General features: G+C 37.3%; 1 protein-coding gene across 11 annotated transcripts in view; it reads right to left on the bottom strand.

Annotated features, from left to right (window-relative positions):
- Nucleotides 1–26,566, bottom strand: part of VPS8 (VPS8, CORVET complex subunit) — a 251,894-nt gene that overhangs the window by 56,427 nt on the left and 168,901 nt on the right. For 10 of the 11 annotated variants that reach the window (XR_001515545.1, XM_006773641.2, XM_006773642.2 and 7 more), the window contains 8 exons: nucleotides 23,571–23,660; nucleotides 21,708–21,750; nucleotides 21,309–21,412; nucleotides 16,167–16,248; nucleotides 15,749–15,831; nucleotides 6,990–7,070; nucleotides 4,804–4,973; nucleotides 156–321 (listed from right to left, as the gene is read on the bottom strand). Coding sequence is in view for 10 of the 11 variants with exons in the window: in XM_006773641.2 (XP_006773704.1) it covers nucleotides 156–321; nucleotides 4,804–4,973; nucleotides 6,990–7,070; nucleotides 15,749–15,831; nucleotides 16,167–16,248; nucleotides 21,309–21,412; nucleotides 21,708–21,750; nucleotides 23,571–23,660 (819 nt within the window). In the remaining variant the exon portion in view is untranslated. Of the gene's footprint in view, nucleotides 1–53; nucleotides 78–155; nucleotides 322–4,803; nucleotides 4,974–6,989; nucleotides 7,071–15,748; nucleotides 15,832–16,166; nucleotides 16,249–21,308; nucleotides 21,413–21,707; nucleotides 21,751–23,570; nucleotides 23,661–26,566 lie in introns of those variants that run through there. The other variant, XM_015570425.1, reaches the window with a different exon arrangement.

Genomic DNA, 26,566 nt, shown 5'->3' with positions numbered 1-26,566 from the left:
TCTTCTCCTCTACATAGAACTGAACGGATGTCATGCACTAGATTCTCATCAGGTAAATTTGCTGAAGCCTACAGGACCTGCAAAAAATAAGGCCAGGCTTGCAAGACATTTATACGAAAAGACCATCCCCATTTTGCCATGAAAACAAGTCTTACCTGTGATGGAGTTATCCTTCCTTTTTTTACTTCAGATGAATTTTCACTTAATTTTCCTGCTTTGTAATTTGAGCTGCATTTGTAGCATGTCCATCTCGTTTGCCCTTCAATTTCTATGGTGCACTCTTTGTTTTGCAGACAAAATGAGTGATACAAATGGCCACAACTGCAAAATGAAGGCAACCAATTGCACTTTCCATTATTACAAAACTCATAAACATAAGCTATGTGGAGTGTTCATAAATGATAAAGATTTCTGATATGCTGAAATGCACTCTTGGTTGTATTGGTTAAGAAACAAGAAAGGGAATAAAGTTATTGTTGTCTTCTCTTTTTGAAATCCAGACTCACATATTTGTATACTTAAGATTCTGTTAGTAAGAACAGAATCACGGTTCTCTGACTACAAACCAACTGAGGGATAAGCTAAACATCTGTTCATTTCTCAAACTATGAAATATTTCTAGACAGTTTGAAAAAACATCAATTGGGGAAATCATCTAATCTAACAAAAGAGAAACATGCAAATTGACCATACCTCCACTACACCCACCAGCCAAACAGGCGTGAATATGCAAATTAAACCCAACTAAGATGGTGGTGGCCATGAAGCTGGAGCAAGCAGGAGGCTTGGGGTGCCCCCAGCAATGGAGGAAGCCAAGTTTCCCGCCTGCCCTGTTAACCCTGGGCTCCGCTCAAGGCTAGAAAGTTTCAATTATAGAACATAAATAAATCCCAGACACCTGCTTCCAGCCCGCAGCTGTGGCCAGCCTGAAAATGGCCACTAGCTCCTCACCCAGGCTGGCCAGGAACCCTAGTCTGCCCCCCCACCCTGAAGGGTCTGTGGCCAACCTCCAAATAGCCATCAGCCCCTCACCCAGGCTAGCCAAACCACTATGGGGTGAGGGTCCCCACTGGGGGGCTTGACCAATCTGCAAACAGCCATTAGCCCCTCACCCAGGCTGGCCAAACCCCCAAGGGGTGAGGGTCCCCACTGGGGGGCTTGACCAATCTGCAAACAGCCATTAGCCCCTCACCCAGGCTGGCCAAACCCCCAAGGGGTGAGGGTCCCCACTGGGGGGCTTGACCAATCTGCAAACAGCCATTAGCCCCTCACCCAGGCTGGCCAGGCACCCCAGCAGGACCCCCACCCTGATCCGGGACACCCTTCAGGGCAAACCAGCTGGCCCCCACCCATGCACCAGGCCTCTATCCTATATAATAAAAGGGTAATATGCAAATTGACCCTAACAGCAGAACCACTGGGAATGACTGGTCACTATGACACACACTGACCACCAGGGGGCAGACGCTCAATGCAGGAGCTGCCCCCTTGTGATCAGTGTGCTCCCACACGGGGAGCTGCTTAGCCACAAGCCAGGCTGCCGGCTGCCAGCACAGTGGTGGTGGCAGAAGCCTCTGCTGTCTCTAAGCAGTGCTAAGGATGTCCGACTGCAGCTTAGGCTTGCTCCCTGCTGGCAAGTGGACATCCCCCAAGGGCTCCCGGGCTGCCAGAGGGATGTCTGACTGCCAGTTTAGGCCCGTTCCCCCAGGGAGCGGGCCTAAGCCAGCAGGTGGACATCCCCTGAGGGGTCCCAGACTGCGAGAAGGCACAGGCTGGGCTGAGGGACCCCCCAAATGCACAAATTTTTGTGTACCAGGCCTCTAGTCCTATGTAGTAAAACCCTAATATGCAAATAAACCGAATGGCAGAACGACCAGACGTTATGCCATGCACTGACCACCAGGGGGCAGATGCTCAATGCAGGAGCTGCCCCCTGGTGGTCAGTACGCTCCCACAGGGGGAGCGCCTCTCAGCCAAAAGCCAGGCTCATGGCTGGCAAGTGCAGAGGTGGTGGCGGGAGCCTCTCCCACCTCTCCTGCAGGCAGGCGGTAAGGAGCGAGGAGTCCTGGACTGCGAGAGCCCGGGACTGCGAGAGAGATGTCTGACTGCCGGCTTAGGTCCGATCCTCCCAGGGATCAGGCCTAAGAAGGCAGGTGAACATCCCCCAAGGAGTCCCAGACTGCAAGAAGGCACAGTCCGGGCAGAGAGACCTCCCCCGCTCACTGAGTGCACAAATTTCGTGCACTGGGCCTCTACTTATTATATAAGTAGCTTACATAATAACATGAGTTGTCTGCCTCATCAAATTCAAGACAAAAGCAGTGATTTGATTAACCATTAACAAGAATGTCAGTGCTACAGTAAATTCTTACCCTCTTCCTATGAAGAAATCCCCCATTGATTACATTAAATTAACAAATGAACCTCCTGACATGATGTTGAGTATAATTCTCAATCATCTACACTGATTCCCCCTCATTTCCCAAACCTGAATGCTGGACTGCCATAGAAGTCAATCCTTTTCTCTTCTGTAGTCTCTACAGTCTTTCTCTTTCTATATACAATCTTTCTCTTCTCTATAAAACCCTTGCTCCTTTAGTGATTCCTTCCAGTTTCATAACTTTCAAATACCACCCACATGCTGATAACTGCCCAGACTTCTCTCCTAAACCCCACCCATCTTTCTCCTCAAGAATTCTACATTGAATATTAATAGACTTAAATTTAACATAGCCAAATTCTTGATTTTCACCACACACCACCCCCACTCCATGCTCTCATCTAACCTCCCACATCTCAATAAATGGCAACTACATTCTTCCAGTTTCTCAGGCCAAAATCTTTGGAGTCATCCTTGACTAGTCTCTTTCTCTCACACTTCACATCCAATCTAGAAAGATTTGTTACCAAATCTTCTCAGCTCTATCTTCAGAATATACCCGGAATCTGACCATGCTTTACCTCATAATTACTACCTTGGGCCCTCTCTCACTTGGATTACTGCAGTAGCCTAACTGGTCATTCTACTTTCATCCTTGCCTTTCTATAGACCATTCTCAACATAAAGTGATCCTTAAGACACAGGTCAGATAATGTTAATCCTATCCTCAGTGGCTTCTCATCTCAGAGTAAAAGTTTAATTCTTTACAATGATGCACTTCCTACATGATTTTGCCTCTATTCCTCCTCTGAAGTCATCTCTTACCATCTTTCCTTTCCTTCTCTCTGCTCAGGCAGCACTCCCCTACTCATTCACTACTCCTTAAATCTGTCCAGACCGCTCTTGCCTTCAGGCTCTGCACTTGCTGACCCTCTGCCTCAGGTATTCTCCTCTGACATTGCACAGCCACTTCCTTCATGTCTCTGATCAGATGTCACTTAAATAGTGAGACTTTCCCCAATGACTTTATAAATTAGTAGCTCCAAACATTCTCTTTCTTCTATATCACGTTTTGTTTTATTCACAGTCATTATTAATTACATTTTTATTAATAATTTTAAATTGTCTGTCGTAAGTCACCTTAACAGTGAGGCTTTCCATGATTACCCATATAAAATATATTTTCTCCCCAAGCTCTTTGTATCTCACTTAACATGTTTTATTTTTTTCCCATAGTAGTCACTACCTGGCATTTCTGCCCTTGACACTGGAATGTAAACTCCATGAGAGCAGATCCTTTGTTTCATTGATACTGTACCCTATCCCCTAGAACAGTACCTACCATACAGTCGGTGCTCAATAAATATTTGTTGAATGGGCTCTTTGTGTGCTGAGAACTACTTCCCTTTCCTATCACCACATCTACCATCTTCCTGTACCTACAATAGTAGTAGCTAACACTTATATAGTGCTTACTATATATGTCACCATGATGCAAATGTCTTAAGTAAATTATCTCATTTAATTGTCACAAAATCCTTGGAAATAGTATCATTATTATTCCAATTTACAGATGAGAAAACTAAGATGTAAAGAGTTTAAGTTACTTGTCAAAGTCTCACAGATAGTAAGTAGAAAAATTAGGATTTGAAGTCAAGAAGTTTGGCTACAGAGTTTATCTCATATCGCCTCTATCCACATATTCTAGGTGAGCTGTCTTTACTCCTGAGATCAAACCTTTAACTTTTATACTAAATTTCTTCTCTCTTTGTACTACAGCTTTAAATATCATTTATATGCTGTCAGTTTCTAAATTTATATTTCCAGGATGTGTGTTGAGGGTTCTGACTAGAAAAACTGTCTACCTGACATCCCTACTTGGATGTCTACTATTCATCTCAAATCTAACATCTCCAGGACAAAAATCTTGATTTCTCCAGTTCCTCACACCTATTCTTTCTCATCTTAGACAATGGTACCCTGTTCATCCAATTGCTCAGGCAATTCACATTCCATATCTAATACATCAGCAAGTTAGCTCTACCCTTAAAATATATTCTGAAACTTCATTCCTACCTCTCTCATTCTGCTCAAATATCACTTTCTTAGAGATGCTTTTCCTCATTATGGTGTCTTAAAATAGCACTCTTATCCTGAACACGTCATCCTTCCATCCCCTTACCTGTACTTTATTTTTTCCCCATAGCTCTTATTACGCTGCATTTGTTTATTGCCTGACCACCCTAACACCCATTCCTTCTGACTCCCACAGTATGGAAGGTCTACAAGAGCAAGAACATTGTCTTGTTTTGTTCACTGCTAGAATGATCGACTGGGGCTGTGTACCGACATGTATTCTTGCCTGGTAATACCATACTTGTACACACACACACCATACATTGGAACATTTCCTTTTCTCTCACCTAAAGACAATAATTTCATCAGCCGTTTCTTGGCGTCTCTTATACTGCTGCAGACATATAGAGCAGTAATCCTGTTTGGGATTCAGTCCTTTGGTGATGGAAGCTCTCAGGTTACACAGTGACCAGTGGAGATCTTGGTTTAGAAGGCTAGTAGTTGTTTCCAGCAGGGTCTAGGACAGGCCAAAACAAAAGACAAACAAATAAAAAAGTGGTTTATAAAATGAATGACACAGCCGAAACCGGTTTGGCTCAGTGGATAGAGCGTCGGCCTGCGGACTGAAAGGTCCCAGGTTCGATTCCGGTCAAGGGCATGTACCTGGGTTGCGGGCACATCCCCAGTGGGAGATGTGCAGGAGGTGGCTGATCAATGTCTCTCTCTCATCGATGTTTCTAACTCTCTCTCTCCCTTCCTCTCTGTAAAATATCAATAAAATATATTTTAAAAAAAATGAACAACACAGAGAGGATGAATAGAAAATATCAGTTGTTTTGTTTTCAACCACAAACAACTGAAATTAAAATACACTATAAATGTACACAATTAAATAAGCATTAAAAACTCCAAGTTAAGTGGTTAACTAAATTCTCAAAATAATTATTAAAAAGCTGTTACTAGTTTCTAATGAGAAATGTATGTTTGGCCATTCTATGGCTTAATTCAGTACTGATGGCTTTTGAATGACTAGATAAAACCAAATCTATTTATTTATTACATGTATAAAAAAAGTTCTCTCTAAATGACTTGAAGTGTTGTAACAAATAACGAAAATATCCCTGATTTTTTAAAAATGTTTTACTGACTTTTAGAGCAAGAGGAAGGGAGAAGGAAAGAAAGAAACATTGATGAGAGAAGAACATCATTGATCGGCTGCCTCCTGCACGCCCTACAATGGAGACCAAGCCCACAACCTAGACATGTGTCCTGACCAGCAATCGAACCAGTTACCTCTTGGTTCCTGGGTCAATGCTCAACCGCTGAGACACACCAGCCGGACTTCCTGATTTTTTAAAAATAGAAACTGCATTCATGGCAATATTTCAAATAACCTTCCACTGGAAAAGCTAAAGACCGTTACTCAGTTTACATCTCCCCTGTGCAATGAGATCACATTTTCCTGATCAGCACTTACAGGTCATTTGAAACTGCTCAAAACTGTGACATCTGTCATTAAGTCACATGAAGACATTTTCACACTACCACATTAAATCATTTTTATGGTTCTATGTGCTTATAAAGTATTGCATTCACATTACATTTATTTCTCAACATTCATATATGTAATATCATTTAGATGTACAGTTGGGGAAAATATACCATCCTTCTTGCTACAGAGCCTAGCCCTTTAACTGCATCTGTAATGTAGAACTTTCAGTTCTAATGGTCCAAGCATAAAACTAAATGTCATTCTTTCTAATCAACCCCATCCTTTCCTCCTCTTCCAAAGTTCCCAACAATATTCTGCCTCGCACTCAGCTTTTCTTCTGCTGACATGCACTCTGTGCCTGCAGGGATGTCAGCTCCACTGGGCTATGCTGAGCAAAACTGCAGTTCTTCCGGCGCCCGAGAAAAGCTCTGTCACCCAAATGCTTCTTTTTCTTCTCTCTAATTACTAGAGAAAGCAGAAATTGTATCTACCATGCCCAAAATGGCACGTTTCCTAGGTGGTTTCATGAGTTACTTTGAAGTATATTAAGAAAAAAATCTGTTCCTCACCTGGCTCCAACTGAGAATTTAAGCTATAGGCAGTTTTGAGTTAAGGGAGAACTAATGACCATTTTTGGTTAGTGGCAATTATCTGCTTCAGGATATTTAAAAGAAGACTCTTTAATTTTATTTTGTAATTTTCTAAACTCATGCTGACCCTTGCCTTTTCATGGGTTATGTCTTTGCATCCAATTATTTTTCCAGAAAGTTTTTCATATTTTTGATTTCTGCCAATAAATCAAAACAATAAAATGAATCCAAATTTGATGCATTTCCACATCCTGAAATGTATGTTTGTGTATAAAATATATATATATTAATTAATTAAGGTCAAGAGAAGTTTAAAATTTTTTTAAACTATACATTTTAATCTATTGAACTTCCACTAAATAGATGGTAATTTTTAAAGGAAAAGTATAGGTGCAGAGAAAAAGAAATAGCTTTCCACCACAGACAGGCTTAGAAACAGAAAGTAGCTTACCTGTTCATAGTTAAAGGTGTCCAACATTCCCAGAATAAGTCCCTGGATTTCTCCAAGTTTTCCTTTTCCATAAACTGGATCCTAATTTTTAAAAAAGTTGCAAAAAGTTATAATTCTGTTCTTTAAACAGAACTTTAAAATACAAGTTATCTGAAAAAGCCAATTATCCTTAAATATTTTATAAGAAAATATATTTTATTGATTTCAGAAAGGAAGGGAGAGGGAGAGATAGAAACACCAATGATGAGAGAGAATCATTGACCGGCTGCCTCCTGCACACCCCACATTGGGGATCAAACCCATAACCCAGGTATGTGCCCTGACTGGGAATCAAACTGTGATCTCCTGGTTCATAGGTCAACACTCAACCACTGAGCCATGCCAGCCAGGCCTTAAGAATTTTTCTATAGTCCTAAAATATTCTTCCATGAATCTTCCACTGGAAATGCACATTGGTCTCCCTCTGGCCATCACAGACATTTTTGAAAAATAAATAAAATTTAAATGACCCACGCCTCTTGCTTAACAACCTTCTTTGCAAGTCTAATTAAATTTCACTGTGGTTTTGTTTCTGCAAGAAGCTTCCTCTCATTCTCCATATTAAAAACCACCTCTCCTTTAAGCTCTTATTTATCTCTTACATCAAAACCAATATACTCACGAATACTCAAAATCTATCTTAACAATTCCTCCTGCTATCTACATTTGGCCACCTCTTAGCTCAAACCAACTAAATTGCTTTAGGTTAGGAGACAACACTTCAATTTAGGAGATCAGTTTATGGATCCAAAGAGCAGCTTTCAGTTTTTCAATGCTTTTAAGAAATAAAGCCACTACTAATAAACAACAGATACCCAAACACCCAATCTTCCCTCCACTGCTTTTCGTAAGAGGTTTGCAAAATAACTTGCTAATTAAATACAATTTGGAAAACACTAAAGTGCACAAAGATAAAAAAATAAAATCCAACTATCCAGAGACAAACAATTTGATATTTTGATGTATATTCTTTCAGTCTTATTTCTGAGGAGGGAGAAAAAGGGAGAGAGAAAGAAATGTATTTCTTAGTGTACAAAATTTAAGTATTTCACATTTTACTTTTTTTTTTTTTTACTATGTAGTATATTGTGAGCAGTTTCCTATAACATCAACTATTTCATAATAATTACAGAGTATGAATTATGTGAAAATACTGTTATTCAGCCATTCTCTGTTGTTGGACATTCAAGTTCCCCCCCCAACTCCTCACCCCCATATCCTACCCACCATTATCAAATGCTAGTGGCTGCAAATTTTGGTCTGAATCGCCTTCTTTAGAGTAGATTTCTAGAGAGGGAATTTCTGACTCAAAGAGCATTTTTTATGGGAACTGATATAAACTGCCTAACTGGTCTTCAAAACGTTGTATTATGCAATTTTATCTCCATCAGCATACTTGTGCACTCATTTTTCTGCACCTTTGGCTAGAGTGGGAATTATAATAAAATGCTTTGCTAATAAATGAGTATATCAAGCCTATTATTTCACTCTAGTATGAGGTTATGTATGACATAAATGACTTCATGCTAATAGGGGAATCCAACTAAATAGTAATGATAAAAGTAGCTATTTATTAAGTGGTTACCATATGCAAATACAGTGCTAAGTACTTACTATATACCATCACTAAATCCCTTCCAGATCATTTATAAATGAAGAAATTCAGGCTCAGAGAGGTTAAGTAAAAGTCTTTAAGATCACAAAACTATTAAGCAGATAAGCTGAGATCTGAATCTTGGTACTTCATGGTTAATTAAAACTATGCTTTTAATTAACACACAGTACTGGTCTCCCAAGTGTGGATACATAAACTAATAAACTAGTGTTTGCCAGACAACAGGGTAACGGATATGGATAACTAAATGATAAGCCAATGTTTGCTGGAAAATATGGGTAACATTTCTGGTTATTTCTTAAGGAGTAGGGTTCTTAAATCTTGGAGCAGTAAGAGTAACTGAGTTCAGATGTTAAGAAAGAACAAAGACAAAAGTAGTAAAGCAGGAAAACTTAGAAGAAAGGTCCAGAAATGTAAGAAGAAACTATGCCTTCCTGCCCTCGCACAACATAGTCTTAGGATATGCGTCTTTTTCTCTTCTAGCTCTGATGATGGCTCTTGAGGATTGGGTAGTTGAGTTTCTAAGACCAGTTTTCAGTATTTTAGTTGTTCTAGAGCAGCACAAGATAGTCTACCACAGATTCCTGGTCCCTGATGCCAAGGGAGATATGGAAGGTAGAGAATAACTCTACATTTGTGTGTTAACGAACAAGTTTACAAGTGTGGGCTTGAGTGGGTCACTTCAGCTCAGTGGGGAAATTTTCTGTTTCACAGCTGGAGATTGTACCACTAAGCTATAGATACCTTTCAAACATGTGCAGACCCTTTACAGAAGGCAAGACTATAGCTATCTCAGACTGACTCGCCACTAGAAAATCAATTCAGGTCATATACCTACCAGACAATTTTTTTTTCTAATTTTCTTTGAATAAAAATAGACCCATGCTAAAGCTTCCCAAGTTAGTATGCTTTTCATCAAGCTCTTAATAAATACACTTATTCCTCAAAGTATCGATAGTTTAATATCTTATTATAAAAAACCTATTATAATTTCTACTATAATATGTATATCGAGCACTAATATAATTCTAATACAGAAAAGCTCTGTCATTTTTTATGACAAGGGTGGCTTAGACAACAGAGGTCTTTAAAAGGTTAAATTCTGGTAAAAATAAGAAATCTTTATAGGTCATGTCTATATTTATATCAGTACATTTCATTTTAATATGCATAATTTAAAGGCAAAATCATGAAAATTACCTCATGCTGGGACAACATATAAATTATAGAATGCAAAAGAGAGCTCAAGGCTTAATGCACAGCATGTACACAATCCACTGGCTTTTCAAATTATTTTCTAAAGATGTCAGCTAGATTCTTCGGCAATGAATAACTACTGAGGTTTTTCTTTAACATTTTTGTAAACTATAAAAGAAGAGCAGACTTGGGTACTTCACATAAACTTGTTTTTTTAAAAGCACATTAGAAAAAGATGTGATGATCACTTTTTCCCTATTGTTTTTTAGTACCCATTGTATCATGTATATGGTTTGTTTTAAAATAAAAACATTTTGCTAATAAAGCACTACTTTAAAATATGAATAATGTCCTCAGCAGGTTAGCATATGAATCATTTGTTTGCTTTAACCCCCTCAGTAAGAGAGCCATTAATAGTTTGTCACAGCCAGGAACCATTTTTGCCACAGAGGGAAGATCAATAAAAGCAAGCAGTGAAGACAGAACGTGTATAGCATAAATATGGTTCCTTAAAAACACTCACTACTTTATCATCTAATGTTCATGAAAGAAATCTGAATAAGTCAGGTGCCAGGCATCAGTTTGAATAAATGTTTAAAGGTCAAGAAGATCTTTGAGAACCTATCATGTGAACATCTTTCTGAAAAAAACTGCATATATGAGCAACTGTGCATCTAAATAACAGTCACTCCCTATTCCTCCCCAGGGCACAGTGAGGAGGATATGAAAAACATGGCTGATGTAAGGTACAGTGCCGGGAGCCGGTCCATCCTTGCTGTTTCAAGGGACCTGGCATATATGGCATACTGTTCTTAATATGTTTGCTCACCTTCTTGGCACTGTGTTTTAACCAAGGTCACCTCTCTGAGAAAGGCTGTTTCCCCAGGTAGGGATTTTCCCCTGAAGTTAGGGAGGGAATAAAACCCCTTAACTAAGTGCTAGGCGGGTAGTTAATCACTTTAACTACAAACAATCACACTTAAGCTACATAATCTTTACTCCCTGGAATGGAGATAAGAAACGCCCTAACCTTTGGAATAGAGATTGATAGGATTGGAATCAACTGGCATAACATAGCAAGAGAACATGTACACAGAACTTGGCTGGAGATTGTGGCTAGAGATCCTGGCAAGGCTGATGGTCAACTGAACGCTGTCTCCGTGTCATTCCTTCTTCGCCGACTCCGTCCACACCTATGAGGACCCCTGGACCTGCTGGGGTTGGATCCCTGGATAGAACCAGGCGAGAGAACCCAACTATGCTGATGAACTGAATGCTGCCTCCATGTCATTCCTTCTTCGCCGACTCCATCCACACCTTTGGGGACCCCTGGACCTGCTGGGGCTGGACCCCAGCAGTACAGAAGGAAAGATCTAACATTGGGAGTTAGAAGACCAAGGTTAATGTTCTAGCTGTTCCCACTTAATAACTGAGTAAACTAAGTCAAGATATGTAATCTTTCTGAATAGCACTTTCCTCATGAGAAACATGAGGATACTGCGACTTCCCCAGCTTAATGTACACAGAACAAAGGAATTAAAGTGTGCTATAAACTACTGAGAACTACTCAAGGACATTAGGTGATTGAGCCAACTAATATTGATTGAGTATATACTATGTTCCAGGCACTGTACTGAAACAGGAAATATTCTAGTGGAGGAGATTTAAAGTGGATTAAATACTGGGAATGATAAAGGGGAAGATTATCATCATTGATGTTTCTATCTCTCTCTCCCTCTCCCTTCCTCTCTGAAATCAATAAAATTATATATTTTTTAAAAATGGTAAGGGGGAAGATAAAAAAAACCCCACACACCTAGATACATAAAAAACCTTGGTTGGAGCACTTGATAACTTAAATGAAATGGGCCAGTTCCTTGAAAGACACAATCTACCAAAGCTCACACAAAAAGAAATAGATTAAAAAAAGAAATAGATAATTTGAATAAATCTGTATCTTTTAACAAAATTGCCTCAAAAAATAATAACCTTCCAAAACAGCCTAGACCCAGATGGTTCTGCTGGTTTATTCTACCAAATGTTTAAAGAAGAAAGTATACAAATACTCTACAATCTGTTCCAAAAACAGAACCAGAGGAAATACTTCTTACTCGTTCTATGAGGCCAGCATTATCCTAATACCAAAAACAGAAAAACAATCGCAATTGAAATGCTAGCAAGTTGCTTTACAGATATAGACAAAATGATTCTAAAATTTATATGGAAAGACAAAATACCCAATATAGCCAACATAATATTGAAGAATGACAAAGACTGGGGACACTACCTGACTTCAAACTGTACTCTGAAGTTACAATAATCCAGACAATGTGGTATTGGTGAAAGACTAGACAAACAGATCCATGAAAAAGAACAGAGCTCCCAGAAATAGACCCCCTTAAATACAGTCAACTAGGCAAAGGCAATTCAATGGAGAAAGGGACAGTATTTTCAACAAGTGGTGTTGGAATAACTGGACATCCACATGCAGAAAATTGACTCTAGACCAGTGGTTCTCAACCTTCCTAATGCCGTGACCCTTTAATACAGTTCCTCATGTTGTGGTGACCCCCAATTTCACTGTTACAAATTGAACATAATTAAAGCATAGTGATTAATCACAAAAACAATATGTAATTATATGTGTGGGCTAAGTGGTGGTGATGGAGTACTAGGCAAAGCATAGTTTTATCTCCAAGGTCCTTCTGTACTAACAGGAAATAAAAATATTCTGATTTTTAGGTATTTCCTAGAACTCCATTTTTGGCCTTCTGCTTTTCTCGATAATTAGCTTTCTCCTAAAGTTCATCAAGTTTCAAGAATTTAACTACCACTTCTCCATCAGCCTTGATCCCTTCCCATTTATCCTGTATAACATAGGCTGAGTGATCTTTCTAAAGAGAAACCTCATTCCATTATTCCTCTGCTTAAAATCCTTTAATGAGAATTTAATGATTTGAAAATAAAATCCAAAGTCCTTACCATGGTTTACAAATTAAGGGCACACTCCCTCCCTATCTCTCACAGTTTGGCTCCCTGACTCACCTTTATTCTTACCCTGTGTTCTAAGAATACTTAAACACAACTCTCCAAATGTATCATGTTTTACCTCAAATCCTTTGTATATATAGTTTACTATGCTTAGAAAAGTCCTATTTACTTTTTTCCCTGATCCCTTTAGGCTCTTTAAGATTCAGTTTAGACATCTCCTCCAAAAAATCTTTCCAAATTCCCCAATCTGTTTCAAATATATACTTATATTGGTACCCCTTCTGAATATATAATATATGTTCAGAAACCCAACTCATCCTAATTTACTCAAAACAGACAATTATTGTAAAGGCATTGGGGTGTTTCAACGAACCAAGCAAAGGAATGCAGGTAAGCCTTAAGAGCTACAATGAGGGACTCAAATGCCATCAGGATTTCTCTCCATTGTCTCCTTGCCCAGTGTCTTGAGTCCTTCCCTTGTATCTTTTCTCTTCTCCATGAATCTTGTCTATTTTTCTCTGTGTGTGTCTGCTTCATTTTTCTTCTTCTCTCTGTAGATTAACTTTTTTGTTATTAGTTTAGTCCATATAATGGAAAAGTAGTTACTGTCACCTCCTCAACATTGTACCTTATATAATCCAGAGACCTGAAGAGAAACTTATTCATCTTTCTCAAGTTCAGTCCTAAAATTTCCAGTAAAGGACATCGACTGGCCCTGCTTAAGCCAGTTGTCCACCTTGAGTTAATCAGGTGGAGCCAGGGGGCAGGGTCATGCTTTCATATGGCTGTTCCTGCTGTAATCTCATTGACTGCAAGTGGAGGGATGTAAAAGTGGCAGTTGCCCTAGATGGAGTTCACAGCACATAATCCTTAAAGGGGCCACTATTACTTGATTAGAGCCCTATGAATAGTTATATCAGAACATTTTCTATCTCTTTTATAAGAGTTATTTTAGGGCAAGAACTGTGTCTTTCATCCACATAGGCAATGACCAAACAGGGTAACATATAATTAATAAACTAACTAAAAAGAAACTTTTCAAAAGACCAGGGCCTGAAAAAAATGAAAAAGCTTACATAATATAATGAGAAAGAGCATAAATTAGGAGGTAAGAGACTATTATGTTTCATTCTTCATCAACAGAAATTTTTTATAGTAGCCCTACGTACCTCAAAAGATTATGAACTTTAAATGAGAGAATACCTGTGAAAACATCTTGAAAAAATAAAAATCTGTATACAAATATAAGGTAGCACTATTACTACAGTAATCACAAATGTGCAGATAAAGAATTTAAGAACTAACATACCCTCCTGATTAGTGGGAAGTAACAACCACTGAGGGTAGAAAATAAGAATACAATCACAATGAATGCCAATAAAACTCAAAATAAAGTGAAGATTTTTAAATATCAAAAGCCTTCAAAAATATGAATTTTAAAATACAGAATAAAAGAACATATGCTTTTTCCAAGGGAAAATTAGATTTTATGTATTATAATTTATGTATCAGAAAGCGTGGTTAAAGCTCAACATAAAGCAAAATGCATACACTGAGAGAAGCCACTTTTGGCTTCAGGATTTCATTTTTTTTCTAATCTACTTGGTGAACTAAAGTATTCCTGCCTTATTGAGATATTGCTTCACATGTGATTAAAAACCTTATGACTAATGCATTTTAAAATGGATATAAGAGAAGTAGTCTACTGGTATATCAAAAGAATTATTCAACAATGACAAGGATCAAATGAGATAATATATGTCAGGAGACATTCTAAATGATAAGGAACTAAGTGATTAGAGACTACTGAATGCAGTAGTTTTTATCAGCAAAGTCCCAGATGCTTCATATTGGGTGGAAAGAAGAGCTTGCAAAGTCTTAAAAGAGAGCTGACAGGGAAATTCTTGATTGGATAGAACTCATTAGAAAATTATAAAGACCAATGGCATCATATTACTATTTGGTTTCGCGCGCACACGTGTGTGTGTGTGTGTGTGTGTGTGTGTGTGTGTGTGTGTGTCTATATTGCATGAACTGATGGAAGGCAAAATGGACTCTAAGGATCATTCTTGCTGTTTCCCTAAGAATGTTCACATATTTTTCTAAAATTATATTTTAATGTATTTTTAATGTTCTCCTTTTGATGAAGTTGGAAAGGTTCAGGTGTTTTTGCTGGTGAGAACAGGCTGAAATGATGTTTCCTACAAAAGCTATGGATACAAAGCCAGCTAGAATCTAGAGTAGGGGATGAGTTTTGGACATAAAGAAAACTTTAGGTTGAGTTAGAAAACATAACAACTAATAATTAAGAAATGCCTATAATAACATAATTTCTAGGTTATCTTTTTTTTTTAGATATATTCCCATTGATTTCAGAAAGGAAGGGAGAGGGCAAGAGAGAGACAGAATCATTGATGAGAGAGAATCATTGATCGGCTGTTTCCTGCACACCCACTACCAGGGATCAAGCCTGAAACCTGGGCATGTGCGCTGACTAGGAATCGAACCATGATCTCCTGGTTCATAAGTCGACACTCAACCACTGAGCCACACAAGCCAGGCTAGGTTATCTTTTATTTTGTCTCTAAAAAGTATAAGCAGATGGAAATAATGGTAATTCTCTCCTAGTTTTAGCACACTAACAGAAAGCTTGTGTATCTAAATGCCAAGGTAACTGAACATCTGAAGGCTGCATGCCTTAACTGAAGCTCACAAGTGTGTGCTAAACAAACCTATACCACTGGAGTGCTAGGAAGAGTCAAGATGAGAGTCATAAATCAGATATTTAGCTCATGCCAAAAATTAGCTGCAATATGCTTGAGACATATTTAAACATTAGCTCAGTTGCTATCCTTTACATATAACTAAATATTAGTTGAACTTGATCAACAGTGAATTTCCCCCACTTTTAACTCACCTGTAAGATTCTTTGCAAGATTGATGGAAGTGCAATAAATGCTGCCATGCTGTTTAGAACTTGCATGGTCAAAGATTTCAGAGCTGTTGTAATAAAATGTTGATATTAAAGTTAATTTAGAGTAAGAGTTTTTGGTTTTTCCTACAAATCAGTGGAAAATAGATTTATATAGCCTCCTGGAAACTTAGCTAACCAAGGCCAGTTTGATACTTTAAAGTTTAATTACTGCAAAGCTACTATTACTCAAGACAAATGACATAACTGGTGCCATGGAAAGCAATGAATCTGAAAGATGAAATCAACACTACAATATCATTTCATTAAGATATATAATAAGAATACTGGGAAGACGTATCACAATGTTAGTTTTTAGCAGATAAAAATTGGGTGGTAGTATAGATGGCTCTGATGAACTTACCTTCAGAGTGTAGATGAGGTGTGGCTGAACTGGACAGCTTCTGAGGGGCCATCATTGCCTCCAATAAGGGAAACCAGAGTGCCTACAATGTCAGAGCAAACCAAAGGAAAACAAAAGTGCTGCTATTTTTAAAAAATATATTTTTAATTAATTTTGAGAGAGAGAGGAAGGGAGAGGGAGAGAGAGAAATATTGCCTCCTGCGCACACCCTACCAGGGAATGAGCTGGCTACCTGGGCATGTGCCCTGACTGGGAATAGAACCGGGAACCTTTAGGTGCACTGGATGATGCCCAACCAATTGAGCCACACCAGCCAGGGCAAAAGTGCTGTTATTTTTACGAATAAGTAACATCAGCATAGTGTTTCACAGGCTGAAATGTACTTCTCACATACATTTGTTGGTAAAAATTAGAAAAAGAAAAGATGGGACACTTGAATGGGAAAAGATAAGACAATAAAAATCAGGGACCATAGCTAAAACAGATACATTTATCATGCATCCTGGAAAAACAAGGAAGCTGAAGTTAAGCAAGGTTAGACCTCAGAACTGCAATCTTTGGTGTCTCAGGGGAGAGTAGATTTAAAGGAACCAGGGCAGAGTCTCCTGCTAGGTTATTATATACTCTGGCATAGCTGCATCACTAACAAAGTCTAAATAACCCTCTGTACTGCAGAAAAGAACAGAGAACACCCCGCAGCTACCCTTGCCCAATTTCTCTTCAGCTATGTCAAGCAACATAAATGAATAAAGATTATCCAAAGGTTTTTCTTATGTAAAGTATTATTTTGTATTTCCTTAGTCATTACAGACCAATAAGTGGAAGTTAACATTATTTCAATTAACATTTTCAACCACATCATGAGATAAGTTAATAGATCTATCATTTATTTATTCCTAATACATGTTGACACTGTATTAAATGCTTGACAAACATTTTCTCATTTCAATCTCATAATAACCTTACACAGTGAGCACTGTCTTCACTTGAGATAAGAAAATGAAGCTTAGAAAACTTAACTTGCCAAAGATCACACTGCCAAAACATTGGTAGTATGACTCCAAATTATATGCTATTCCTTAAGAAATATCTTTATCATCAGAAATCAAACTAATACATTTTAAAATTTCAAACATGTTTTCTAGATGGATAATGATTTACAAAGGCCTTGACCCAGTCTCTAGGGGGAATATATTCCTGTAAACATCCAGGTGGCAGAGCAGGACAAGAATGGTTATCTACAGAAGAGGGCATATTCTCACCCATCTGACACTGTGGGGCTCACATGTCAATGGAGATATGGGAGCCTGCTAAGGGACAGGCTCAGGGCCCAGGGACTTTCCTACTGGGTGACCTCCCACTAAGGAGATTTACTAGGAAGCCCTTATCTGCCCCCATTTGAGGTTTTCTAAGGCCAGGGTTTTTTATACTGCTGACTTTTTATATATTTCTTCAAATTCTTAAGATACTGGCTTGAGCCATGTTATATACCAGCAATTCTTTATTTTATTTTATCTAGTACTTATGACCTTTAATCTTGTATTTTATTGTTTGTCCTTTTTTTAAAAAAAAATTGAGGTACCATTTGTTAATAACATTATATAAATGTCAGGTGTACAACACTATAATTCAATATCTGTATACTCTATTGTGTGCTTACCGCCGAAAGTCTAGTTTCCATCTGTCACCGTATATTTCACCCCATTTACCCATTTTGCTCCCTTTGGTAACCTCCAATCAGTTGTCTGTATCTATGAGTTTATTTTGTTTGTTCTTTATTACTAAATTTACTTAGCTTACCTTTTAGTTGCCTATTTTAACTTGTTTTTTATAATCACATCATTTATTTATGTGTATGTTATGGTCTTTTAATTTAATTGTATGTGGCATACCTAATTTTTACTTTTTGTTTTTTTATATTATATTTAGAAATTTTATTTATAAATTTCCTTATTGAATCCAAACAAGTAAGAAGAATTACTTTTTAAAGGTTATTTTATTCTTGATTTATAAATGGCACACCCCAGGAAAGCATGGATGTAGAGATAATAGTCATGGATATGTTCACAACCTAAATAAAAGAGTTATTCTTCTTCAATTAAATCTCCACATTAACCCTAAACATATGGTAAATAACTTTTCAATATTTTACCTCTCTTGCTCTTTAATATTGTTTCTTAATTTTTTTTTAACTTGGAAAAATGAAAACCTACAGGCTAAAATAACAACCCATGAAAGTGACAATCCTAAACCTTGAAGGTAACACAACTAAACTGGAATTACTTTCCCTTATTATATAGTAAGTAGCTTTCTTTTCAGGGATTATATGCAAAGCAAGCCATGTTCTTTGTTATATCTAATCAGTAGACACTGATATAGCAGCATACAGTAAATAGCCAGACATACAAAGATAGGACAGGTAGACATTCTACTTGGGAAATGACTGTCAAACTTAAGAAAATACTCCATAATATTTAATTTTCTGAAGAAACTTTTAGAAAGAGGTATTATAGACAGTTCACAATCAAGCTTTTGGATACTTCAACTTTTCTAATTCGTTTAGGGTCTGCAGCAAAAGCTCTTGTTTTCACACTCTCCAAAACAAAACAAAACAAATTAAAACAACGAGAAACAAGGCAAAACAATTATTAAAAATCCCCCAAACTTAAAGTTTGGTATTATATAAAAGCAGTCTAGCATTTTTACAAAAATACTTTTTACATAAAAGCAAACATTCTGTTATGAAACTTGTTCAGAAATGAAGCAGAAACCAGTTTTGGGGGGTTGGGGTGGTGGTAGAGAGTGGTGTGAGGTGTGTGTGTGTCTAAGAGAGGGAGAGCCAGACAGACTTCCCTTATAGACAGACTTCTCTTACATGCAGCCAGAAAATGGTATAATTATAATCCTAGAAAAGTGAAAATTTCAAAGAATAGAAAAAAATCTAACATCTAATATCTTTAACAAATTCCATCACATTTTTTAATCAAAATAAATAAATAAATAAATAAATTTCCCTTTTGTCATATTAAAGGAAGCCTTGTTCCTGTCTTTAAGAGACACAGAATTCAAATATAGTCAAAATAATCCCTACTGTTCTGGAAGCATGGATTTTATATCTAATTCTACCATTAATATATGTGAATCTGGACATATTTCAGGTGATGTGAACCTGAACAGCTCTATTTATAAAACATAATTGTCATTTCCCTTAAAATTTCCATAAGAAGAGTATCAAATAGATATTAAAGAGGAGATGGAAGGACTGAAATTTTAAAAAGGCTTGTATCAAATATGTATAAACATAGATTTAACAATTTTACCCTTTTGTGTTTTTCTATCAAAATATCACCAAAATACAGCCGGCTAACCATAAGATAAATGAAAAAAAAACTTGGGATGGAAAAATCATGGCAAAAGGACTGGTGTAAACCCTGTTATCCATTTGAATAAAGATTAAATAACCATGAGAATTATGGATTCAGAAAAGAGTGTATTATTAACCTTAATAAGGTAAAATAACATAACTAATTAAAATTAAGATGGTTGGACAAGAGAGGTTAGAGGAAGTTTGAGTTCATGCAAATTTCCTTACTGGCTTGGAATCATAAATATTATAAAAACTGAAATGTAATTATAAACATAATAATTCCAATCTATTACAATTCAGATTTTTTAAACTTCAGTGAGATTTATTAAGAGGTAGTACGGTGAAGAAATATTTGAAATTCACCAATTCCTCAGTTTTACATATGCTTCCTAGTGAGACTGAATTTTACATTTATTTTAAAAGCAAGCATTATTTGATCCAATTTTTCTAAAATTATGTTAACCTAGACAGATAAAAAATATCTAGAGTGATAGTCACCAAATGATAATAATGATGGGTGATAGGACAGACACAGGTAATTTTTTAAAACATCCTTCTGCATAACTTTCTGTATTGCAGGATTTTAAAAAATGAAGGATATATATCTTTCATACAAAAAAGTTTTTTAATAAACAAAAAAGCACCTATATTATGTAAATGTGCTTGTTCCATTTCCAGTCAGGGCACATGCCTGGGTTTTGGGCTGGAACCCCGGTGTGGGTGTGTGTGTGTAGGAGGCAGCTGATCAATGATTCTCTCTCACCACTGATGTTTGTATCTCTCTCTCCCTCTCCCTTCCTCTTTGAAATTAATAAAAATATATTTTAAAAAATGTAAAGGAGAAATTTACCCATCTTATAAGAAAACATCAAGTTTATTATTTCCATTGTAACACACGTGGCTAACTATATGTGAAACATTTACCTGCTTCCCATTTCAGACCACCAGGCAGTGGGGAAAAGCCAGGTGGTGGTAAGCCATAGACCACAGCCTGGAAGGGCAGGCACCAGAGGAGTTAGGCCATATCATGTTGTCAACTTCTTAAAACTACTGCAGAATTTTGCTGTCAAGTCACATCTCATCTCCTTAGTTTCTGCTTCCCTGCTGTAACTCCCACCTGCACAGTGCTCCACTATTCCTCCTTCAGTTCTGTGTTCTCCCCTTTGCACTCTGGAATCTGGTACAGCCGTGCTTCCACCCTGGGTTCACAGTGGAATCATGGGGGAAGTTTATGACATACTGATGACTGGGTCCCAGCCACAGGGACATTAATTTAATTGACCTGGGTGCAATCTGAGTGCTGGGATTTTTCAAAGCTCCCTAGGTGACTCTATGGTGCAGCCAAGGTTGAGAACTACTGTGTCATAATCTTCTTTGACCTTTTCCAGCTTTCTCTGTATCCCCGAGGGTTTTCTTCCAGTTCTTCATGCTCACTTTCTTCCATGGGGAATGGAAGAGATGATAAATGATGACATATCCACAATACCACTACATGGGATACACAAAATCTCAGTCCAAAAAGAACAAGGACATCTAGTATTCACACAGTTAAGTTCTGCAACACAGCCAAATGTAAGAATATAGAGCCTTTTGATAGAACAAAGGACAGGCACTCCTCATAACAACTTTGGAAGTCTTATACTCCTGGGAGCACTAAACAGTGATTAAAATCAGTTGAATTCAACTCAGGTAGCTGAAAGGGCAATAGAAATAGGATTAATTCCTAGTTCCAGGCCAGAACAAACTTTTAAATGCCTAAGCAATCATTCTCCTACCTCTCTTTGCTGCTGGTTCAAATTATGTGAATTTCTCTGGCAAAGGGCAATTGTCTCTACCGTGGTCTCTTCCACATCCTTCAATGAGGGATCCTCTCTGGTAGCTAGATTCAGAAAAATTGTTAACATACTTAAGAATATATTAATGATAACCTCAAAATTTCTGTACACTGAACTCCACTGACAATTAGCATCACAAAGCCACATGGTTTATTTGCTTTCTTATTATGATCCCTTAAAAACAAAATAAAATTGGGACCAATGTTAAAGTCGATAAACAGTATTTATGCAGGATAATTTACTTAATAAATTTATTACTTAATAAATGCAGTTTATTAGGAAACATTTTTAAAACCATGGGGTAAATAAAGAAATTATAAATTACACTCAAGAACTTACTTTCACCTTGATGTGTTATTTCTTGAAGTTTGCTTTGTAGTCTCTAGGAGGTAAAAGGAACACTTTAATTTCTAATCCACCAAATAATTAAACTGACACATTTTAAAGAAAAACCCAAGAAACAACCAAGTTATTAGGAATGGTCCCTGTCATTCGAAAGAGAATTCTGGTCTATATAGAATGCATAGCTAGCAGTATATCAAGTGTCACTTATTTTGCTCCACTTATGCTTCTGTTGTGCTACCTACATAGTCATCATTGACATCTCTGAGGCACAGTAATGAGGATCAGAATGTATCCATGCTGTGAGATAAGAAAGGACATGACAAGTCTAACTCCATAGCATGGGGCACAGCCTTGAATGTGAGATATCCTAAATATGCAGTTGTAGTGTCCACTGCTCTACTGAATTCTAGATCCTCAGATACTGATATTGCAAAGGCTTCTGAATATACATCGAAGCTGACTTTAATAGAGCCTTCTACCAAAAATTTGCTCCTGTTTTGAGGTCGCTTATAGGTTAATTTTAAGCTAAAAATCATAGAATCATCATTAACCACTCCCTCTCATTCACTTTATACTGTATTTAAATGATCAATAAGTTCTCAAATTCATGTCCTCTTTTTTCTCCACCACCGCTGCCACACATGGCGTAGGCCCTGGCACTCAAGACACTATGCTAAGTGTAATATCCCTGAAGACACTATACTAAGTGTAATAAGCTAGACCCAATAAGACAAATACTGTGTTATTCCACTTATATGCAGTATCTCAAGTAATTAAAGTCATATAGTTTAAAAGTAGAATGGTGGTTTCCAGGGGCAGGGGGGTAGGGAGGAATGGAGAGTAATTGTCTAATGGGTTTGTGAGAAGTTAAAAATATTCTGGAGATGGACGGTAGTGATGGCTGCACAGCAATGTAAATACACATAATGCCATTGAAATGGTAAATTTCATGTTATGTATATGTTACAATTAAAAGAATGAAAAAAATTTTTTCCCCACAATTTGATAGAACACCAAACTTGGTAAAAATGTGAAGCAACCAAAGCACATTTGGTAGGACGTAAAATGGAAAGAGGTCTGATAATGTCGTACAAAACTAAACCTATACGTATCCAGTGACCCAGCAATTCACTCTTTGGTAATGATTCCAGGGAAATGAAAACATTTATGTACAAAAGTGATTATAGAAGCTTTATTCATAATAGCCAAAAACTAGAACTAGCCCAAGTGTCAATCAATAGAAGAATGGATAAACTGTGGTCTATTCATACAATTATATTACTCACAGTCAATGGGACAAACTACTGATACATCCAATAACAGAGACAAATCCCCAACACGTTATGCTGAAGCAAGAGGGATTATATAAGAAAACCTATTAAATGATTCCATTAATATGAATGAATAAAAAAGGTAAAACTAACCCACGGTGGTAAAAAAAAATTAGAAGAGTGGTTATTTCTGGGGGAATGGGAATGGAAACTGACTGAAGAAGCATGAGGGAAATTTCTGGTAATATTCTCCACCTTGTTAGGGACTAGGATTAGACAGGTGTGTGCACTTGTCAAAACTCATCAAATGTACTTTTAAGACTTTTGTATTTTGTTGTATGTAAATTTTACCTTTAAAAAGTACCACACAGAAATACTGAACTCTAGTCAGTGACAGGCATGATAAAAATATTGAGGTAAAATGTACTATTGCCTGCAACTTACTTTGAAACATAATAAATTAAAATGGATTGATGAAAATTTATGCAATATTATATGTCAATTATATTTCAAAAAAGAAATAGACTAATGCAATGAATAGAGGGACACACTGAAACATGACAAAGCAAATATAGTAAAATGCTACCTTAAGCATTATTGAAAAGGCACCATGAACATCTCCTTTCTTTTCTAATAGATAGGCAGTGACTTCATGAAGTTGATACTTCTGGGTAATCTAGGAAAGAAGAAAAGATAAAGATTTGTGTTCACGAATCTTGCTTGTGAAGTGAGGAGGTCTATTAAAAATGAAACAACCCCAACATGATACTAACTAATGAATCCATATCTTGGTAGTATGCTACTTTATAGTGTAATATGCAAATACTTGACTTTTGGTCTTATAGTGCCCTATTTTTTATTCTGACCAGACCAAGTGCATTCATTTCCCCCTACTTATTTATTTAAAAAATTCTTATGCCCACAAATGAGGAATATCCATTGGAGAAAAGGCAACACATATTGTATTATTACATAAGTAGTAATAATATAAACCAGAAATTGATAAGTATAATTATACACAAAATATTTAGAACAAAATGATAATGAAAACACTACGTATCAATTTGTGGGCTCTAAATACAAATTAAAAAACTAAGAGTGTCTAATAGTAAAAAGAAATACCAATTAAGCTTAAACAAAAGGAAATAATGCCATAGAAAGAAACAATAGAGAGATTTAACAAATCCAAAATTATTCTTTGAAAAGATTTATAAAGTGGAATAAATCTTTCTTAGGATAAAAAAGGCCCAAATAACATATTAATAGGTTAACAGATAAAAGGAGAAAAATGTGATCATCTCAATAAATGCAGAAAAACCATTTGATAAAATGCAGTACCCATTCTTGACAAAAACAAAATAATACAAAACACTCTTACCCATACTAGGAAGGGAACTTCATTAACTTAATAAAATTATCTATTACAATCCTATATAATAATCCTATATAATAAAGAGGTAATATGCAAATTAACCATCACACCCTCACAAGATGGCTGCCTACGACCAGACTGGCAGGGGGGTTAGTGAGGGACGACCAAATGACTGAACAGCAGGCTGCATGGGGCGACCAGGCCAGCAGGGGGTTAGTGAGGGATGACCAAATGACTGAACAACAGGCTGCATGGAGTGACCAGGCCGGCAAGGGGGCCATGAGGGACGACCAGGCCAACAGAGGGGAGCAGTTAGGGTTGACCAGGCTGGCAGACGGGGGCAGTTGGGGGTGACCAGGTCAGCAGAAGGGAGGCCGTTAGGGGTGACCATGCCGGCAGAGGGGGACAGTTGGGGGCAACCAGGCCGGCAGGTGGGGCAGTAAGAGGTGACCAGGCCAGCAGGGGGGGCAGTTAGGGGAGACCAGGTAGGCAAGCAGGTTAGCGATTAGGAGCCAGCAGTCCAGGATTGTGAGAGGGATATCCGACTGCTGGTTTAGGCCCGATTATTGGGATCAGGCCTAAACCGGCAGTCGGACATCCCCCAAGGGGTCCCAGATTGAAGAGGGTGCAGGTGGGCTGAGGGGTCACCCCTTTCTCCCTGTGTATGAATTTCATGCACCAGGTCTCTAGTCTGACAATAAATACCATAATTAATATACAATATTAGGCACATTCCCTTTTAAATCAGGAACAAGGCAAGAATGCATACTATCACTGCTTCTGTTCAAAATATCCTAGAGCTCCTAGACATCTAATAAGAGAAAGAAAAAACTATAAGGTTGGCAAGATAAAAAACAACTACCATTATACCTAGAAAATATTATTCTCATAAAAAATCTAAAAACTATTGAATAAAAAGGGAATTTAGCCTGGTTGCCAGATACAAAACTATATAAAAATTAACATAAGGCAGCAATCTCAATAAGAAATATCATTTCAAAAACTTCCTTTCAAAATGCTAACAAAATTATAAGTATCTAAGGATAAATTTAAGAAAATATGTGCAAAACCTTATGCAAAATATTATATAAAGTGATACAATCTTGCCAAAGAGCATAAAGGGCATTTTAAAAAGATAACCATGTTTCTGAATGTGAAGACAATACTGTAAAATGTCAATCTTCCCCAAATTAATCTATAAATTCAATGTACTCTTTTCATGAACATTCCAGAAGAATCTTTTTTAAAGGAACCTGACAATCTGATTCTTAAATTGATGTAGAATAGTAGGAGGTCAAGAGTAGCCAAAGAGTTTTAAAGAAAAAGAATGAGAAGGGAAGACTCTTCTTTCAAATAAGAAGCCTTATTTTAAACCTATATTAATAGAATATGTGGTATGAGTATAGGAAAACACAAATAATCAAAGGAACAGAACAGAATCCACAAACAGATCCATGTACATTTGGAAGTTGGTGTATGACAGTATGGCATCATAAATCAGTGAGGAAAGCACAATAAAATGCCACATGGACCATTAGCCATCCACATGAAAAAAAAAATCCCTCTCTTGATCTGTATACAAAAATAAATTCCAGATGGATTAAAAGCCTAAGTAAAAAGCTAGCCTATAAAACTCATAAAAGAGGACAGCCTTTATGCCATCAAAGTCAAAAGGAAAAGACTGATACCCAAAAAATTAAAAGTTAAAGGAAAAGACTGATAAATTAAAAGGAAGTCACTAAGCCATGGCTGGGTGGCTCAGTTGGTTGGAGCATCGACCCATACACCAAAAGGTTGTGGGTTCGACTCCCAGCCAGGGTACATACCGTATTTGCCGGCGTATAAGACGACTGGGCGTATAAGACGACCCCCTACCATTTCCACTCAAAATACAGAGTTTATTATATACTCGCCGTATAAGACTACTCCCTCTTCCGCACACCTTCCACACACCAAATAAAAGGTAAAACAATATCAGATTTGATTTTAACATTTTAATTTATATTCAAATGCTTATGACATGCAGGAAAACTGTCACAAGGCTGTATGTAATCAAACATATACATAAAACAGTGCAAGTTTATTACCGGTAAACATACCGGTAATTCACTAAAGAAAACACACTCTATAGACTGGTACCGTAGATGCTTCTCAGGAACACAGGCAAGCAGCCCACAACCTAGAGGGACTGTCAATGATAGAAGTAAGAT

The sequence above is a fragment of the Myotis davidii genome, unplaced genomic scaffold (genome assembly GCF_000327345.1).
Source record: "Myotis davidii unplaced genomic scaffold, ASM32734v1 scaffold27, whole genome shotgun sequence".
NCBI classification, from domain to species: domain Eukaryota; kingdom Metazoa; phylum Chordata; class Mammalia; order Chiroptera; family Vespertilionidae; genus Myotis; species Myotis davidii.
Note: the sequence above shows the minus strand (reverse complement) of the source record. Positions and strands in the feature narration are given on the sequence as shown.